Source organism: Hypomesus transpacificus, chromosome 15 (assembly GCF_021917145.1).
Source record: "Hypomesus transpacificus isolate Combined female chromosome 15, fHypTra1, whole genome shotgun sequence".
NCBI classification, from domain to species: domain Eukaryota; kingdom Metazoa; phylum Chordata; class Actinopteri; order Osmeriformes; family Osmeridae; genus Hypomesus; species Hypomesus transpacificus.
This window is the reverse complement of record NC_061074.1, coordinates 1,511,319-1,531,507: the sequence shown is the minus strand read 5'-3', so window position 1 is coordinate 1,531,507 and position 20,189 is coordinate 1,511,319. Positions and strand designations below refer to the sequence as shown.

General features: G+C 45.2%; 2 protein-coding genes across 2 annotated transcripts; both read right to left on the bottom strand.

The window, feature by feature from the left end:
• Positions 1–25: 25 nt before the first annotated feature.
• Positions 26–10,674, bottom strand: kcnk6 (potassium channel, subfamily K, member 6). Its single transcript, XM_047036500.1, has 3 exons — positions 10,211–10,674; positions 4,347–4,739; positions 26–2,099 (listed from the first exon to the last, which is right to left on the bottom strand). Exons 1-3 carry the CDS (start codon positions 10,524–10,526, stop codon positions 1,864–1,866), a joined length of 945 nt encoding a protein of 314 aa, XP_046892456.1. The 5' UTR covers positions 10,527–10,674; the 3' UTR covers positions 26–1,863.
• An 834-nt stretch (positions 10,675–11,508) lies between these two features.
• si:ch211-14c7.2 lies at positions 11,509–16,015 on the bottom strand. Its single transcript, XM_047036503.1, has 5 exons — positions 15,576–16,015; positions 14,271–14,473; positions 13,896–14,020; positions 13,082–13,196; positions 11,509–12,626 (listed from the first exon to the last, which is right to left on the bottom strand). The coding sequence occupies exons 1-5, from the start codon at positions 15,835–15,837 to the stop codon at positions 12,498–12,500; spliced, it is 834 nt and encodes a 277-aa protein (XP_046892459.1). The 5' UTR covers positions 15,838–16,015; the 3' UTR covers positions 11,509–12,497.
• Positions 16,016–20,189: the final 4,174 nt, after the last annotated feature.

The following is a 20,189-nucleotide window of genomic DNA, read 5'->3' as shown; positions in this document are numbered from 1 at the left end:
AATATTCTCCACTAAACCACGGCAGTTAACAAGGTGAAGTTTTTAATTGGCTATGAATACATTACATGCATTTGAATTAAAATCTCACCCTGTAATTAACTATCGATCAATACGCTATCATACAGGACATTTAACAGTTTTCAGTCAGTCTGCTGGGATAAACTACAACAAATACAGTATTAGGATTGATGGGGTCCATTTAAGAGGAGCAGCGTCCTGTCATGGACGGAGAGAGGCATGAGCACCTGGCAGGATGTGAACAGTTAAAGTGCTCTTCAGAAACGTTCCTACATTGCTCAATATGGACAGTATTCTTCAAAATATAATAAACTTATGATACATTTCCCCAAAATACAGTAGATTCATAATCCCAACTTCATTTAAAAAAATGTGCGCACGCACCGACTTGATCATCTTAAATTGTGCATTAGTAGAAATCCTCTTGATTCGTGAACTGTATTGCTGGCATATCATGAATACTTGAGCAGAAACCACTATTGAGCGCTTGCAGAGGGATAGCCTATATTGCCCACTACAATGTAATTGAAGTAAAACAATAACTAAAGAAAATTTTAATAAATTGCGTAAACACATTTAGGAAAAATATTGCGATAAAAATGTGGTTAACTCCCAAGAACGTTTGACAAATTAGGCCTCTGATCTTCAAACTACTTTCAGTACATGTTTTCGATTGAAGATCAAAGTCTCTAATCCATTTCTGAGGGTGTCTGGGAAATCACCTCAAAACTATCACAATACTAAGGACACGTCCAAAACATCCACTAAATTGATATATGATATTGTACCTTGACACAAGTATCTTTTACCGACACAAAGAAACATACATGCAATGGAAGTAGCATTTGGTATAATGTTAAAGTCTACCACCAAATACCTCAGTAACATACGTGGAAATTTCATAACCATCTATCATCACTTCCCTCCATTGAAACCTTTTGGCCCTGTCATTCCTGCAAACAATAAACATGTTGCAATACATAAGCAGACACTGTAGGGGGCAGCACCACATAGGAAGCCAGCCCATGGCATTTTTTGTATTCTGCATTGCCAAACATGGTCTCAAAAAAGACCACTCTGGTGACCTGTGTGTTGTGTTGAATGTGTGGAATGTGTGCGTAGTGTTGAACGTGTGTAACAGTTGCCCTGACCAAAAGGCACACAGTTCCAACAGAAACATGTAATGACACAAACACAAGATCCAACACAATACATTAGCATACCAGTTTGGTTTTCCGAACATAAGTCATACATTTTTGGTCAAGAGAGAATAACAGTATTTAAAAATGAACTCCTTGTCAATCCCTGCGTGATGTGGATGGGCACGTCAATGCTGAGCAGAGTGACCAACCCAGCAGTGTCACACCTGGTGAACCTGCGTATCTGAAGAGGTCAGGTTTGCTCTTTTTGGTCTGCTCAGGCTGCTGTAGTCTGGTGGTTCAGAGCCTGGCATAGGCCTTGTGGTGATGGCAGGTTTCCTGGTAACATTAAGGCTTCACTTTACAGCCCCCCCACCCCCAACACCCAAACTAGGATCCAAAACTGTAAATTAGTCACCACCGACCTCCCCACATCAATGTGGAACATTGTAGACTAGCTGTCCTGGAACCTGAATGCAGGTGAATTACATGGTGTCAATATTCTGAAGACACAGAAATAGAGAGAAGAGAGAGGAAAGAGAGAGAGAGAGACAGAGAAAACAGGACAGAAAGTGGGTCAGAGAGAGAGAGAGACACAGAAAGAGAATGAGAAACAGGGAGAGATGGCGAGGGGGACAGACAGAGAGAGAGACAGAAAACCAAGAGAGAAAAAGAGAGAGAGAGACCTGAGCTAGCCCGGGCTAAGCTATCTGTTGATGGAGTTGTACGAGAGCTGTGATCCGGGGTCTAGGGGCTTGCTGGCAGCCTTGTCAGCCTGCTGCTGGTCCTGTGGACCGGCCTCCACGATGGGCGTCTTGTCCTCGTCCTCGTCTTCTTCACAGTGGGGCAGCTGCAGCATGGCAGTGAGGCCATGCAGGTCGGCCAGTTTGTGGAAGGCGCGCAGAACCAGGTACATCATCAGCAGGCCTACGAAGAGGTAAACTGGAGGAAGAGAGCAGGGTTAGTGTATCCATGAAGACACAGATGCCGAATTATGACTCTCTAACTGGCAGAATTGAGTAAATATAAATTAGTTTCAGTTGCAAGGAAGTTGAGGGAAAAGTGAAGTTGTGGCTTGTTTTGAGGACGCTTTTCTGTCACATCAAGTCAGAAGTATTTATTAGCCTTGGGTCACTTGTTTGAGGATGAAAAGTTTAGTGTTTAAAACACACTATTTTCCAGCACAGGCAAATCCGCCTTGGAGACAAGAACAACCAACGAGGTTAATCAGAGGGGATGTGACCTACATAGCGGCTGAAACCAGGCAACAAGTGAGGGGTAGGAACTGGAGCGCTGGTTTAGCATCCACAACCCTTTTGTCAAATCAAATCAAACTGTATTTAGGCCTATATAGCCGTTCTCACAAGCTATTTGTGTGTTCTCTATAAATCCACCTTTCCTTCTCCTCTAGAGTTTCTGATGCAACATGGGTGGATAGTTGAAATCCTGCTTCCAACAACACTGTTTCAATCCAGATTTCCCAAGCTAAAAGTCATTCCTAAAATGAATTGACACCCCCCCAAATTCATCAATAGAATACATTATACTGGACAGAACAGAGGGTTTATTTTCAGACAGAATAAGAGTCTCATTCCTAACTTAACCCAATTACCCCTAACAGAGATGGCTTGTGACTCTCATCATAATGCATTCTGGGACAATACAAGCCCTCAGAGAGCTACAAGTGGCGGGAGAGACAGGGATCGTTTCCCCCTTTACTTTACAATTGGCGACCTACTTGAAGCTGTTTCCTTCTTGACCTGTCAGGGTTAGTGCATGTGACCCGAACTGTGATGACCAACATCTCTGAAAAAATGAACGTTCAGACGTAGGTGTAATTATGAGATTGTAGACAGATACTGAATGAAGTTGCCACAGAGTGACGTCTCTTCAAAAGACATCTATACATATTAGAATTGTTTTCACCCAGGTCATTGGGTGAAAACAGGAACATACATGAGGAGATTAGGACAAGCCGTTGCAGAGGCCAAGACTGTGTCACATGCAGTATCACTGAGCTGATGTTTTCAACTGGGTAAACAAAAGTCTCTTTAGGTTTGGAAATGGATGGAAGTATCCTTTTAACGGGTGTTCGTTTCACATGTTCTACCTTTCCTGAGAAATCAGACGTAAAAAAGTGAGCTGCTTCTCCACGTAAAAACAGGAAGATTAGTTTTACTATTTTAATCCTTCCAACAAGAACAAAACAACAACCTCATCCAGTTGCCGTCGTTGAATGGAGTCAAGTTCACTTCACGTTCACTGTCTTGACTAACTGAAGTAAAAATGGCACTTATGAAATGTTATTTCTCACAGAAGAGGTGCCACATTTTTGCTCCGTCCCACTGTGAGCTGCACTTCCCCCGCGGGCAGCTGTCAGAGCTGGACAGACCAATCAGACAGCTCTCTCTGACCAGACCAATCAGCCAGCTTGCTCTGACCATGCTAAGACATGGCTCTCGAGAGTGCTAAAATCTGGCTTCTGGGTTGAACAAGTCACTCCTGGCAATGCTGGCCATTCTCTTGTTTATCTTCGGATGCATTCCAGTCCAAAAAGTTGATTCCTTCCTGTTTGGACTCACATTCCCAGTACTAAGGAGATGAGGACTTAGTATGGGCACAAGGGCAAAAACGTTCTGAAACAGAACACAGCCCTCATCTCTGCTTCGCACAGCTGTGAAAACCACACCCAGGTCCTGTCACCCACAGTCCCAAACAAAATCCCTCACTAAAGATGCTTTGTCATCAAGGACAACACCATTAACTAGATCCGGTGAATACAGAATACAGGATGTGTTGTGTGTGTTTATACAACCAATAGGGTTTTCATTGACCCGCCCATTAGTCAAATACACTCAGACACCTTAAAGTCACTGCCTCTGCATACTGAGGACTGCTGTCATCGTAAAGAAACAGGAAGTTGACAGCTGACAGCAGTGTTGCCGGCTCACAGACTCACCTGTGACAAGCATTCTGTAGAGTTGACCGCAGATAATCAGATAGTGAGAGAGATAGAGAGAAAGAAAGGAAGAAAGAAAGAGAAAAAAGAGAGAAAAAAAATTGAGAGCGAGAGAGCAAGCGAGCCAGCGAGAGAGAGAGACAGACAGACAGACAGAAAAAAAGAAGAAAGAAAAAGAGAGAAGACTGACATAGCAATGATGTACGACCAGGCAGCCAGAGACAACTCACCCATGACAGAGATCTTATAAAGAGGCCGGAGCCTCTGTCCTGCCTGCTCCCCTGGCACGTAGTCCCCGAGTCCGATGGTGCACAGCGAGATAAAGCAAAAGTACACAGCGTCCAGGAAGGACCAGTTCTCCTCCAACGTGTTGAAGACCGCCGCAGGCACCATGAAGAAGCACAGCACCACCACAACCGTCAGAACCAGGAAGTGGACCTCCGTGGCTGAGCGCTGGGTCAGGCCGGCCCGCTGGACCAGCCCCACGGGAGCGTAGACCAGCGGGTACATGAGGCGCTGGACGCAGGCCGTCAGCACCAGCATAGTGAAGGGGACGCCCAGTAGGGCGTAGAAGATGGAGAAGGCCTTCCCTGCATCTGAAAGAGGAGTGGTGTGCCCGTAACCTGAGAGAGAGAGAGAGAGAGAGAGAGAGAGAGAGAGAGAGAGAGAGAGAGAGAGAGAGAGAGAGAGAAGGACAAGAAGAAAGGAAATGGATAGGAAGAGAAAATTCTTAGTTATATCTCTGTTTAATCATTTTACTTTTGCCTTGACACAGAACTTTAAACTTGTTAATCCTTTAGACAATGAGGACAAGTTACACACTTAATGTTCGGAGAACAGGCGTATTCCAGTTTTCTGTCACCGAACCATCGTATATACTGGGTATATTTGCCAGGTCATAAAAGCAGACCAGTCAAACCAGTCACCACACAAAAGGAAAAGTATGTACTGTTCCCGGAAAGTTGTATTCTTTTCATCAAGTTTTCTAGGTGACTCACCCCAGAGTGAGCCCTTTTACAAAGAGCTGATAGCCATATCTAGTGTCCTCTACAATGAGAATACAAGATGGAAAATGTAATACATGTTCTTGTTTTCTAATTGGCTTCATTTATTTTGATCAAGACAGAGAGACAGAAAAGCAAGGAGATAAGGGAACCCTGCGATAAGGCCTTACGCCTTTGTGCTCCCTGCTCTGCCTGGTGAGCCAACGAGGAGACCAATTCTTGCTTTTCTTCAGTGAAAATGCTGAGACAAAGACGCAAACAGTAAGAGATAAACAAAGAGAGAAAAGGAGAGGGGAAAAGGAGAGAAAGACCAGGGGGAAATGATAACAAAGCCACCTATGTTTCTCCTTCACACAGCCTTCAAAAGCAGTTATAATCCTGCCCTGAGAACAAGAATATGGATAGTGTGTTTATCTGAATACAACCTCTGGGGCCCTCTTCACCCTCACACAAACACACACAATCTTTGTCGTTCATCTAAGAGGCCCACTGGTCACAGTTAACCCTTGCACCGGTGGCCTTTTGACATCAAAATGAACGAACGTTTAATGAAAACAACCATATAGCTTCAGGCTTCCCTCACCCCAAATGACCCTCTATACTAGGCACTCACATTTATCCGTTTATGTAATTACTCAAAAGTCATAGGCTCAAGCTAAACAGAGACAAACAGACAACGCAGGGATCTCATTCCAGGGCCAAATGAAAGAAACTGCTCTGGAACACAAGGTGGGAAGAAACAACAGTCAAGCAACACCTCGACACTCGGGAACACCAAACCTCTGTGACAAGCCCACTGTGTGAAAACCAAAACCATCCCTTTAGTTCATGAGAGGAAAAATAGAAATGAGCTACGAACGTCAATATGACTCAGTTCAGACAGAGAGAACTGGCTGAACTTTGCAGTGTCTGTCAGTGAGGACAGCCACCTGTGGCCCAGTGCAGAGGGCGTGAAGACCTCTGACAGGCCCCCTTCGCGTGTCAGGAAAAGGGGGGATACGCATGGCTGCAGAAACACAGTGGCTATGAGCTGACTGGGAGTCATAACTGCAACTGATGTTGGTTTGTGTGGTCAGCAAAAACCTGGTCTTTCTTAACCCCCCTGAGGTTGCATTCTTGTATGGGGGTCAAATGATGACCATGATGCTGTTGAGTACCTTGGAACCAGCTCTCATCCAGCAGATAAACCCAGCAATATGCACATCGGCCTCCCATCTGAAGTAATCAACAAGTCTGTAACATCCTCTTGAGACCCATCACACAAATACTATACATGGAGGCCATCAACCTGATTGAGTATTTCGCAATCTAACAGTGACTTGACATGTATAACTAGCAAGAACCAAGATATCCAGATTCACACAGACATGTCAATTCTATACCATTTCTAGGGCATCCTGTGGATTTTCAAGCTAACACTGAAGTCAAATCAACAGAACTGTTCCTTCTGCTCCCAGGTCCAAAGGGCTGAGCAGTGACCCAACTTACATTGCCCTGGTTAAATAGATAACATGTCACTTATGTATTTGCATGTATTTCAGTGTAATGGTGATAAACCATTTGCATGACTGAACAGGAAAGCCCTGTAGACCTTTTATTCAGCCACATGTGTAATCCTTTGGTACAAAGCATAACACAGTGTCTGAGATATGTTTGGTGATGGACCTTTGCTACATTCTAGATCATGACTAGCGTTCTGTAGCTGCCTGGACAATACACTTTGAATGAGAGGCAGCTAAATCTTTTTTTGCGTTATGGACGTCCATGGACGTCCATAGACTGACGGCGATGGCTGCTGATCTTTGCATGGATGGACGGACGGCGATGCTGTTCAGAGTGCCGTCCATAGAGGGAGCATATATTTTGGACGGCGTCATAGCCGTCCATATGGACGGCGATGCTGTTCAGAGTGCCGTCCATAGAGGGAGCATATATTTTGGACGGCGATGGATTAGCAGGGACGTCCGTCGTTAGGGGGAGCATAGATCATGGACGGCGTCATAGCCGTCCATATGGACGTCCATAGAATGACGGCGATGGCTGCTGATCTTACAGACGGAGATGCTGTTCAAAGTGCCGTCCATAGAGGGAGCTTATATTTTGGACGGCGATGGATTGCATGTTTAGCAGGCTGTTGAGCTAACAGAACTGCAGAAGGCTACCATAGCATGTAGCTAGCTACATTAACTTTGGATGACTCAATCTTTTGTCAAGTTAATTTGTATGAATTGCATGTTAGTGTAGGCCATATATTTACGCCTTTATTATTCTTTTTACATAATCAGCAGTATAATCTCATGACAATATAGACTTGAAAAACAATATGTTATGGTTTGGGTTTGCCTAGATATAGGCTACATATATTTTAATTATTTCGAGAATTGTTAATAAAGACTCATTTAAAATTTTAACATTGTGTTATGACCCTATGAAATACATTGCCATTTAGGTCTTTTAAACCGTCAGTTTAAAGTGTTTTATGGGTGGATTTGGAGCCACCAGTCAGTTGCTCCAATGTTGCGCACGAACCACTTTGAGCGGAGACAAATGCAAAACGTAATAGGCTAGCCTATAGGCCTAACACTCCAAATGTTAAAATTTTAAATGAGTCTTTATTAACAATTCTCGAAATAATTAAAATATATGTAGCCTATATCTAGGCAAACCCAAACCATAACATATTGTTTTTCAAGTCTATATTGTCATGAGATTATACTGCTGATTATGTAAAAAGAATAAGGCGTAAATATATGGCCTACACTAACATGCAATTCATACAAATTAACTTGACAAAAGATTGAGTCATCCAAAGTTAATGTAGCTGGTAGGGATGGGCATAATTAATCGACGATCGATTATCGATCATTAAGAATTTAGTCAATAACATGATTTGTTCATCGATAAAACTAATGCGTGTTCTGTTGCGTAGTGTGAGTCTTGAAGGATTGCAATGGATTTCGCTGTGGCAGCAATTAGCTAAACATTTTACCAAATGAAGCCAATGTTTGGAAAAAAACGCCACAGGCCTACTCAATTACCAGCGAGTTTCCATAGCTATTTAAAAAAATATGAAGAGGTCACGGCGAAGTGTAGCGTGAGACCATATTGACTAAAAAATTCCTTTGTTCACTGCCAACACTGCAAAGCTTAGTATAAATACAACTCCTCCACGACTCAAATGATGTACCACTTGAAGAACGTACATCCGACCCTGGTTAGTGGCGGTGCATCCTGCTCTTGGTGCTATAGCACGGAGGAGCTGCGATGCACAACGAGCAGAGAAAATTACCCAACGGATCTGTAAGTCCATCGAGATGGATATGCTACCCTTAAGTATTGTTGAGGGCGAAAGTTTTTATGAAGCTTTGTTAATAAGCCGGAAAAAAACGAGGGTCAGTTGTGTTTGAACACAGGCTTCTAGCTGTCGGCTCCGCTTCTAGGAGTTACAGAAATAGTTGTTTTTCTTGTAATACCTAGTAAGGGGTCCCATTATCGTCCACCTAGTTCTCGACGCTCGTTAGCAATGTTACCAAAATGTCGTTATACTACAAATTAAAAACGTTGGGCCTATGTCACAGCATTATACTTTAATATATAGATACACACCCATATTATAACATTCCGGTATTGAAATCCAATCCGGATATGCCTAGAAATGTTACTTTCCTGATTTTAGCAGTTAGCTAGGGGGTCCCATTATCATCCACCCAACCACTTTCAATGGAGAATTGTCAGTTTGACGCTGCGGAAGGCAGATGCAACACATACGGGTTGAGAGCGTAATTACACACTCAAATCTCGAAGTAAGAAGCTGTAATTTGGTGTGCAGCATAATAAGATGTGTACATATCGATGAGTTACTTTCTTTCGTTGCTGCTGCATATTTTCTTTAAGAAATTAACAGAAAAACGGTTGTGGACGATAATGGGGCCCCGAACGTTGGAGATTTAGAGTGGACGATAATAGGGCCCTTTACACTACAGATCTCAATGCGGAAACACGCTGTTTTTTCGATTTTCACTGCATTTTACTATAGCCTATAAACTGTGAATTTTAATATAAAAATGTTAATTATTAATCGAAAATCGATCGTTAATTCTCCCGAAGATCGATTAAGACAATTTAGTCGAATGCCCATCCCTAGTAGCTAGCTACATGCAATGGTAGCCTTCTGCAGTTCTGTTAGCTCAACAGCCTGCTAAACATGCAATCCATCGCCGTCCAAAATATAAACTCCCTCTATGGACGGCACTTTGAACAGCATCGCCGTCTGTAAAATCAGCAGCCATCGCCGTCATTCTATGGACGTCCATATGGACGGCTATGACGCCGTCCATGATCTATGCTCCCCCTAACGACGGACGTCCCTGCTAATCCATCGCCGTCCAAAATATATGCTATGGACGGCACTCTGAACAGCATCGCCGTCCATATGGACGGCTATGACCCCGTCCAAAATATATGCTCCCTCTATGGACGGCACTCTGAACAGCATCGCCGTCCGTCCATCCATGCAAAGATCAGCAGCCATCGTGGACGTCCATAACGCAAAAAAAGATTTAGCTCCTACTGCCTTGAATGCTTATGGACGGGGTTTCTGTCTGCCTGGTAACATAACATCAGTTAGATACGCTACTTTGAAACAACTTGGCTTTGATCATAGTCGAGATTGAGATAAGAAAGGTTTGAGTGGTTTTGGAAAACCGTTCAAAACGCCGAAAATTATGCCTGCTTATACATATAACTGGCATCTTAGTCCTGTCAACGGATGAACAAAACACAGCGAGATGTGAAGGGGACACTTGTCCCACACGCGTCTTCTAGAAAATAGCAATGCTTGATTTCTAAATTGAGGTGCAATGGTCGGTAAACAAAAACACATTGAACTAGTAGGAAACTGCACATCTGTCAACATCGGAATGGCAACAGGGCATTTAAGAGGTACATACCCTAGTCTACGTGGCATATTTGTGTAGCAATTAGCCCTAGGCTACCCATTAAAATGAGACCTACATCATTTGTTTTCTTACTTCGCTGAGTTTGGCGTTAGACAAAAACAACAAGGAAACAAAAAATGATGAACGGCTTACCGACTGTTGTTACCAAAGTGTTTGCAAAGAACAAAGAGGAAGCCAGATCCCAGTTTGAATCCAGTGAGGAATTCCGCAGGATAGACACTCCATACTTGTTGGCCTCCAAAACTTTTACCAAAAATATATCGAGCGAAGAATCATTTATGCAACTTTGATTAAGAAACTCTTGTCGTAGCGTTTCTATGTCAAGTTTGAGTTGTTCCTCGACTGGCCGCTCTATGCTGGAGAAAACGAGTGCCCCAAGCATCAGATAGGTCACGTAGAAAAGTATTAAGCCTACGAGCAGAATCCACGATTTGCTCAGCGAAGACATCTCTCTAACAACGTTATCATCTGTCTAGCTGACTCCGTCCCCCGACTACCTCCAGTCTCGTCTCTCAGGAAGTTTCTCTCGTCCTCATCGAACACCTCCTTGTCACTCTCTCCTCCACCCACTGCTACAAGTTTGCCAGCCATGGGGTGTGTTCACAGAGACATAACTCTAATATGACAAGCAGTACAACTTCCTCTTAGCAGTAATGGAACGTGCAATAGGCCATATGAAAAACGATAGTTTCCTGGTATGATAATACAATTTAGTAAGAGTGCCACCACTCAAAAATGTCAAACCTTCCCTTTCCAATTGCCTGTTTGTTTTCCAGATTATAGTGAGTAGTAAAACAACACAATTACTATGAACAAATGAAAACGAGGGTTTAGAATCATCATAAGGCCTTGACCTGGTGAGTACGTTAATCTACATCTCGTTTAGTTACACCTCAAGTATGATGTTAATCCAGTTAATTCACAGATCTTGTGTACCCTAGCCTATGGCCTTTTACAGTAATAATAATACTGTAAGCATGTGATCCGAGGAGAAAATGGATCACATGCTTGCCTGTGACTGAGAGAAAATAGAACTAAGCAGGCAAATGCTTACAATTGGAGAGGAAGCTAATCGCCCAGCTGTTATTATGCAGACTTCAGACAGCTTGATACTTTTTACTAAAGGTCATTTCCTAAAGGTCATTTCAGGCCACAAACTCGCCTACTTTTCACCATGCGAACCAGCCATGGAACCAGCTCTCTTATCTGGTGGTGATGCAGGAACTCTGACTCAGCACATTTCTGTTAACCATTTCAGCACCGTAGACCTGTTTTATCATGTAGTTTACAATATATTCTCAGTTAACTTTGACAAAGGACTTGACCATGAACTTGGGTAGAGAGACCTTTAGTTATGTTCAAACCGCTTCTCCTAGACATTGTTCCAGAGACGCTGATCGCAGATGATGAACAGAAGTCAATTGTGGTGTATCGTTTTATTACATCAATTAACAAGTTGACAATCTCATTTTCTTTTTCAATTTGAACTCCGAAAATATTAATCTTTTTCTGGAGGAATTCATATTTTGTACAAATGACGACATATGCTATGTTTTTTTTTTCTTCTAGTTTGGTGATTGAATGGGCCCACAGACAAAGAAACAAGATGAACCAAATATAATTTTGTGATGTGATGATCGCTTGTTTGCTTCTGCTCTAAAAAACAAACTAGTAACTTCATTGTTAATGACGAATATTGCATTATATTCAAGTAAATCTCATTCTCACCTCAGTCAGGCTCTCCCAAGGTACAGTAAATGTAAGCCTAATGTAAGATCTGCAGCAGTGTTAGTAAACATATCCATACTAAAGTATTGTCTGTAATAATAAGAAAATTGATCAATTTGTCCTGTCTGCCACAGTGTTTGTAAAACACAGTAGACATGCATATAGTGATAAACTGTTGAAAACAACATTGCATGATGAGACAGAATTGGTGTTTGTAAGTGCGTGTGTGTGTGTGTTTATTCCTTCCTTTGGGAGAGTGAGCGGATGAAGTTGTAAACAACTTTTCCATAACACTGCAACCTTCTGTTGCATAACCGCTTTCCTACATTGTTCCTTTCATTTTCCCCCTGCAAGCAGTAACATGGATAACAACAATTGCTTTGTCTTCACAGGGCCAGTCAAACTTCCCCTAATTACATAACAAAGGCATATTGTTTTATGAGAGGGTTGAAATGCGTCAAGTTACAGTAAAGATAGAGCCAAAATGGAGGATTGTCCATAGACAAGCGCACATGATCTGTTCAATCAAAAGTCAGCACACATGTATCGATTGATCCTTACTGGGATAGCGGGGTGGGCTGAAACATTGAAATGGTTAATTTTGCCCCACAGGACTGAAAATGACGTCATGTCAGATGATTGGCAAAGCACAGTCCGAACAAGGAGCACACAAAGAGTCTGGCTGAGCTAGCTACTCCATGATGTTTTTGTTATAGTCATAAGATACCCATCTCTTCCCGGTGGTCGAAGCATACTGATTGGATGAGGGGAGGCCAAGAGATGGACTGTGATTGGTGGACGGAATCCTAGAGATATAGTCCTGAGAAAAGACAAAAAAAAGTAGTCACACTTTGTTAGGTGTTTTGGGAGTATGGTTCAATTCTGACTATTAGTTCACGTTTGTGATAAGTTGCTATACACACACACAGACACACACACACAAACTCGGCCTCACATACTTCAGCATTTGACTGCTAGTTCACACATGCAGTGAACATACAGTACAGACTCACTAGCACTGAACTGAGGTTATGTGTACAGGTATCCACTGTATGTGCTGCATCATCACATGGTGCAGTTTGCTAATTGGAAGTCAGTGTACCGTTTTTTATTCATTTGATGATCTACAGCTAGGTTATATGACGTCATATTTTCTATAACTTCAATAATTCTACCAGGGTGGAGAAAAGAAAGAGATGTTGTTTTTACATCATAAGGACGGTGGATTGATGGAAAACGAAATAAGCTGTAGGTGGTGTGATTGACTCCACTCACTCTGGCATGCTGGTCCAGATGCAACGACTGCAGAAGCAGCTCACAGGACACGGCATTGGCCCTCTTGTACCGCCAGCCAATCATCTTGTTCAGGTCATGGAACCCGTCCAATAGCCTGCAGCACCCGGACCAAAGCAAACCAATCACACGCATGAGGGGAGGGAACAAACTAACCACATATCAGAATTACATACACATTAACCTCTGGGACGTTTATTGAAAAACTGTCACAGCTTCATTAAAACTAATGTCGATTTTCTGCGTGACATAACCTTGACTGTAGCTGTTGATCTATGGCCGGAACTCAACAACCGGGGATTGTTAAAATCCAAAATTGAAGGTTGGGAGGGAGGCAAGGGGACTCGTTATCCATCTGATTTTACATGTTGGAGTTTGTCATATACAGTGTCAAAGGACGTCAGTTAAAATGCTTATTAACTGACATGCATTGGCATCTTAGCAACTTGCTTCAGGAACACTGCTTATTTACTTCCTGCAAGGATTTTTTTCTATTTATTTCTGTAAAATTGTAAGTCATATTAGCATTTAGAGTTGATTTCCATATAATCTTTTAAATATATTTTCAGATCTTGATTACTGGTATTATATTTCATTATTTTTCAGTTGCAATTTGATTTATATATTTATATACACACATATAAACATGTATTAAATTACAAGACATTTATTACTTGATAAGATACTTGATTTATCTATGTTACTATAAAAACCCTGAAGAAAGTGAGTGTTGGGCTTGCTGGACCAGACTTCTAGTAAAACAAAGCCCCTCTCTCTGGTCCCCTGAGCCCCTTACCGGAGGTCCTCCGCTGGGCTGGGCTGAGCTGGGACCCCCCTGAGGAGCTGTGTGAGTGTGGGAACCACCTCCTCCTTCGCGGAGGAGGAAGGCAGGCAGGGGAAGACCTCCTGGAACACAGTGTTCTTGAAAGAGATAAAAGTAACAGATATATGTCAATAACAGACACATGACCACGTGTGGCTCCATCTTTTCAACCTGCTGAAATGTGTTCGTTTGTAGGTTCGGGTGACTCGACTTTTGTACTTGGAGGAAGTTGAACTGACAGAAAGGCCATTTTGTTCCGAAATGACTGAGGAGGTTTGTTCTAAGATCGTTTTTTACCACAGAACAAAATTCTAAGTTGTGCTTGAGGTGTGTCAGGGTTCACTGTACCAGATCTTGCTTGGTGGGCTGTCTATCTCCGGTCTCCTCCTCAGCACTGCAGGGCCACCACTGTCCCGCTGCGTCCTGCCCCTCCAGCCCCACAGGATCCTTAGGGAAGGCTGTCCATGTCTCCTCCGATTGGTGGACCGAGCTGTCTGTCCAGCCTGACGTCCAATGAGCAGACTCTTCTGACTTTAGATGGTTTTCAAGTGCTGTATGGGGACAGGGAGGGTGTATTTAGTTCCCTACCTCACACAGCGACTTGCCTGGCTTTCCCTGGCCATAATTACACACAACACACAGTTGTCCCTGAGGTGTGGGGACATGGTGTATGCTACAAATAGACCCATGTTTTTCAGGCTGCGTCCTCATTAAAATGACCTGAATGGACAAAGTGTTTTGTGTTTGTGAGATGGTTATTGGTGGTGTTCAGTGAAGTCTTGGCACTCAAACTACAAAGATGCTTTTAGAATCGTTGTCAGAGCTAGTTTAATCTAACCTGGTTATCTATCCTTCTCTCTGGATCAACTTCCTGTGTCTCTGTCTCTTTAACGCAGAACCCTGTGGCCTAAAGCTAACTAAGACTTACAGCCCAAAGCCTTCACAACAACCCACCCCCCCTCTCCTCCCACACACACACACACACACACACCCTGCACCTTCACAACAACCCACCCCCCCTCTCCTCCCACACAAACACACACACACACCCTGCACCTTCACAACAACCCACCCCCCCTCTCCTCCCACACACACACGCACAAACCCTGTCCCTTCACCCTCCATCTCTCCTCAGTAGAGCATTAAATCATTAATACCTTTATGCGAGTTAGAGGGAGGAGAGGGTGAAGGAAGGGAGAGATGAGGAGAAACCGAAATACTGAGAGAACAAGGGAGAATCAGAGGGAGAGTGAAGAGAGAGATAGAGCGAGAGAGTGATGAGAGAGAAAGAGACAGCGAGAGAGAGTAAGAAACAGCGAGAGGGAAAGGGCCTCTTGAATCCAGGTCAGACCAGACTAGCTGATTAGTATACGCCCTGAGCTCTGGGATTGACTTAATGCCCTGGCTATTGTTAAAAAGCAAAACCAAAAGAGACGAGTCACTCACTTCTGCCTTGTTGAAAAACACAAATCCTCTAGTCTCCGCTGTTTTAGACACTTGCTCTTTGAAAGCTACTGATGTAATAGTTCAAATTCTGGTGTGCTTTTTTATATTTTTGAGTGTTTGTTGTGGGATTGTGAAACCTGTCCCTCTAATATATTTTAAGTCACTGTATGTGTGTGTGTGGATGTGTGTGTGTGTGTTTGCACTCACCAGCACTGTCTCCGTTCCCACAAGGCACTGGAGGTGATGTGACAAAACTGTCCTCCCACGACGACTCCTCCCCCGCCTGCATGAACAGCCCAAAGTCGTCCTGTTCCTCCTCTACCTCCTCCTGTCCCCTCTCCACAGACCCCCCTACAGAGGCCACCTTGCTGCCCTGCTCATGCTCCCGGGTCTCTGCATTCTGGAGCTCTGCCGAGGCCCCTCCCTCTGCCTCCCTCACCCCCTTCGGACAGGGGAGGCCCGTTGCCATGACGGCCAGGGGGGGAGGATTATGTGGTGAGTGTGTGACAGAAGTCGCAGGGCAGCCTAGGGCAACAGGGCCCAGAGAAGGGGTGTTGCATGACTGACCTACTGAGTCTACCTCTCCCTCTGCCTCTCCGTCTCTCTCTCCCACTCTTTTACTCTCTACCTCTCCCTCTCTCTCTCCCTCTCCCTCTACCTCTCTCTGTCCCTCTCCCTTTCTCTCTACCTCTCCCGCTACATCTCTCTCTCCCTCTCCCTCTCTCTGTCCCTCTCCTTTTCTATATGCCTCTCTCTCTCCCAGTCCTTTTCTCTCCACCTCTTTCTCTCTCACATCCTCTCCTTCTTCTTCTCTCTCGCTCCACCCTCTTTCTCCACTTCCTTTTTCTTCTATTAGGGCTGCAGGTGGAGCTACTGGACATGCCTCCCCAGGCTTACGCTCCTTTTCTATATCTCCGTTCTTCTCCTCCATTCCTAACTCCCCCACTGTATCCCAAGGCCTAAACTCCTCCAACGCCTCAGTTCTGATCACTTCTGTGTTAAACTCTCTTCCCGGTGACTTGTTACTATCCTCCACCAGTGCTTCCAACTTCCCCTTCAACTCCTCTGTTTGATCATCCTCATTTGACTCCTTCTCCTGGTTCAACTCCTCTGGCCTAGACTCTTCATTTGACTCCTTCTCCTGGTTCAACTCCTCTGGCCTAGACTCCTCATCTGACTCCTTCTCCTGGTTCGACTCCTCTGGCCTACACTCCTCATCTGACTCCTTCTCCTGGTTCGACTCCTCTGGCCTAGACTCCTCATCTGACTCCTTCTCCTCCGTAATCAGTTGGGACTCCTCTCCACTGTGCTCCGGCTCTATCTCCTTCCGACAGTCCCCAGACCTCCCAGTCCTCCCGGCCTTCAACTCCTCTTTCTCCTCCTCAAACTCCTTCTCCTGTCCAGCCTCACCCTCCAATCCATAGGCTGTGGCATGGCCACGTTTGAACACTTCCATCCTAACCTCATCATCAGTGACCTTGCACGGGGTCTCCCCAGGCAGCTTGCAGGGGTCTCCGACCTCTGGTGAGGTCGACTGGACCTCAGCGTCCAAGAGTTCACTCCCATCGTCATTGACCCTCTCTCTCTCCTCAGTCACTGGGTCTGTCTCGTGTGGAAGATATTTCACACAGTACTCTATCTCGTCGTGGTGTACAACGTCTAAGCTACTCTCCTTATCTACGAGTTCACAGCGGGTGTCAGGCTGGGCTGTGAAGGTGCTGCCCTCTGCAGGACCGGAGTTCAGTGTGGCGGCCGAGGTTGAAGCCAACGTGCAGTGGTGTTTCTCTAGGGCTCTAACATGCATGCACTCGTCCAACCCACTCAGGCCTTGCCTCTCTGCTCCATCCATCCCCTCCGGGTCCTTCTCCGACTCCACATGATCCACAACCCAATCTGCGCCTTCCTCCAAGCCCCGTGAGTATCTCTGCGTTCCCCCGAAAACACTGCAGCTGCCTGGGTCTTTCTCCTCAGCTCCGGTGGACTCCTCCTTTGTCTTCTCCTCCTGGAGGTCTGTGTGGAGGGAGCTTTGGGGAGACAGCTCTCTCTGTGAGTCAGAGCACTCTGTGTCATTCTGGTCTTCAGCGACAGGGCTGCAAGGTTCTAGGTCAGCGCCGGCTGGAGGCACGGATGACTCACGCCCCGTTAACCCCACGCGTCCCGTTCCCTCGCGCGCTTCCTCTTCCTGCTGCCTCATCCTGTCCACCGTATCGCTGCTCTGTCGATGGGTTGCCCCCTCACTTCCACCCTGCCCCGCACCTCCACCCCTGCTGCCCTGCCCCCCGTACCTCCTGGGGCAGCGCGAGGAGCTCTGGGTTGGAACGTTGTTGCTTCTGGGGCTCCTGGACCCCCCTTGGTCTTGTCTGCCCCTCTGGCCGTCCGGATCCGTCCTGAGGAGGCTTGCTTTGTCCCCTTCTTCCTGTTTCCCCTCTCTGGGGGAAGCTCCGAGTTCCTGTTCCTCTGGAACGTTCTGGAACGTTCCATCAGAGAGGGGGGCAGTCGGTGGCCTACAGGACGTCCTCCACCTCCGGCCGTGACGCAGTTTTATTCGACACGCCCCCTGAGCCCCTCCTCTCTCCCCGTTCGCTGTTCTTCCAGCATTGGCTCCTCCTGCTCCCCTCTCCTTCAACCAGCCGCCCACCAGGGTGGAGGCAGACTCCTGCGGGTGGCGGCCTTGGGAGCTGGCCGTGGAGTACAGACACCTCCCACCCTCCGTCCGAACTACCAGGCAGCGCGTCTGGGTCTGACCACCCCCCTCTGAGGCCTTCAAGGTGGCCACCGTGACAAGAGCCCCCAGCCCTGCCTGCCTGGAGTCCATGGGAGGTAGCCCCAGTCCGTAGCCCAGCCGACCCCACTCAGCAGCGGGGTAGAGATCCGCGGGCCGGAGACCCGGAGCACAGGAGGATGGAGCGGGGGTCCTCCTGCGGTTCTTGGAGCAAAGGGCCCAGGCACGAAGCCCCCTGACCAGGGGAATGTCTCCCAGCTCCAGCCGGCCAGCACCAAAGGGCAGGCTGGCCTTCGGGCATTGTTGAACAGCTGGTCTGGGAGATGCAGCCATATCCAGACATGGATAGTTGTTGTTGTTGTTCTGCTGGAGCATAGCTGTGGGCCTCATAGGAGTCAGTTAACAAGGCAAGGGGTATGAGATAATGTGTGACCCCCCTCTGACTAAGATGTCAGAGGAGTGGGTGCTGTGAAGTATGTGGGATCAGAATATCTGGTCACTGTGTGGTTGCGAGGGATCTTCAGTGACTGGGATGTCAACATCTTTCTCCGTCGGGCTCCACAAGCTCACTGTCTCTCCATTGGGAGAGATCAGTCATGTAGCTAGTCCAGTATACAAGACACAAGTAAACAACCTACAAAGAAAGAAGCACGTTCAATCATAGGCTCATAATTGAAAACAAGATTCAATAAGTCATTTCATCTCCAGGAGGATGTTACTGCACACAAGGTCTAATAATCCAATACAGCAACAGATCAATATGAGCGACAGCCCACATTGAAGATTGGATAGCTTGGTAGGCTATGGTTGTGGATCACTGACATGTATAATCAACTGTAAATATGTACAATGTTCTTTCTATTTGATTAATGGTTTAAGGCGAATTATTTTAAAAATAATGTATTACAAATAATAAGGAGAACGTCCAATGATAACAGAGTATACAATGTGACTAAGATAAAGCCCACTGTTGATAAGATAGAGATATGTGACTTTATCACGGCCTATGTTTCGACAACGGCTCAGTCTATGAAGTATTTAATGTTAGCTATCCATTTACATGCACTACCATCACTACCACCATGATCAATGGATGTATCAGGGTCGTTTGGTTTTCTTACCTCAACATGCTACAATTCCCAGAATGAATGTAGACATTTAAATTGCCGATTCGTCTTTATCTTTAACATGTATGTGTTAATACGCTAATCGGTTTCTGAACCTCCCGGTAGCCTATAGGTTACGACTCTTATTGTAGCTCTACCGAGCACGCCTCTCTTACCGTCGGACTGAAAGCGTCTATTACATTACACAATCAATAACCCAAATTAGCTGACACTAAACATCCTTCTTGGAAGCATCGAACTCCAAATGCAGTTACAAATAAAATCTTTTTTTCCAACGGCCTCCGTACGATCAACCTATCCGCGGCAATAGCAGACGCATCTTTACCGCAGTAGCCTAGAGTGCGTGCGCTGAACAGCCACGATGACGGCAGGCTATTTAACTTGCATCCCACACAGACGAATACGCAGAGTCGCATCACCAACATCGTCTTTGAGCAGCCTACTCGTGAGTAAGATCGAGTGGATACAAACGCTCAAAAGCACGACACTGGGTCGCATCCTTGCATCCCACGTTGATGCCTGCGTAAAATCCCAAATGCCCCCAGGAGTTTTACATTATGAATTGTAGATCATGAATAGGCTTGTAAATGTAATTGGTCTAGTTTGTCAAGTAGGCTACGTGTTGGTTTCATTTGGGACACGTCAGAATGAAGCTGGTTATAAAAAGGGATCATCGTAACACACCTGCTATATTACTTCCAGACATTCATGTCTGATTGTTTGCGTGAAAGGGTTGAACCGAGGTAAAGAAATTGGCTATGCAGACAGAAACAACTATATATTCATTGTGGCCTGTGTGTGATTTCATTCAGACACTACCAACATTGTTAGAAAATACAGAATTAGGCTACACAATTAAAATGTGTGTAGGCCTTCATCAAAATCATGACATCATAGCCCAAACACACTCTGATTTGAAACTCAACATGCTATCCTCTTCTTTATTCTGTACACAAATAGTTGCCAGAGTAA

Coding starts and splice junctions, on each gene's coding strand:
- kcnk6 (XM_047036500.1), bottom strand. CDS start 10,526: ATGTCTTCGCTGAGCAAATCGTGGATTCTGCTCGTAGGCTTAATACTT. Junction 4,740..10,210: donor CACTTTGGTAACAACAGTCG/GTAAGCCGTTCA, acceptor TCTCTCTCTCAG/GTTACGGGCACACCACTCCT. Junction 2,100..4,346: donor TTATAAGATCTCTGTCATGG/GTGAGTTGTCTC, acceptor CTCTTCCTCCAG/TTTACCTCTTCGTAGGCCTG.
- si:ch211-14c7.2 (XM_047036503.1), bottom strand. CDS start 15,837: ATGGCAACGGGCCTCCCCTGTCCGAAGGGGGTGAGGGAGGCAGAGGGA. Junction 14,474..15,575: donor TGGGAACGGAGACAGTGCTG/GTGAGTGCAAAC, acceptor GTCCCCATACAG/CACTTGAAAACCATCTAAAG. Junction 14,021..14,270: donor AGCCCACCAAGCAAGATCTG/GTACAGTGAACC, acceptor ATCTCTTTCAAG/AACACTGTGTTCCAGGAGGT.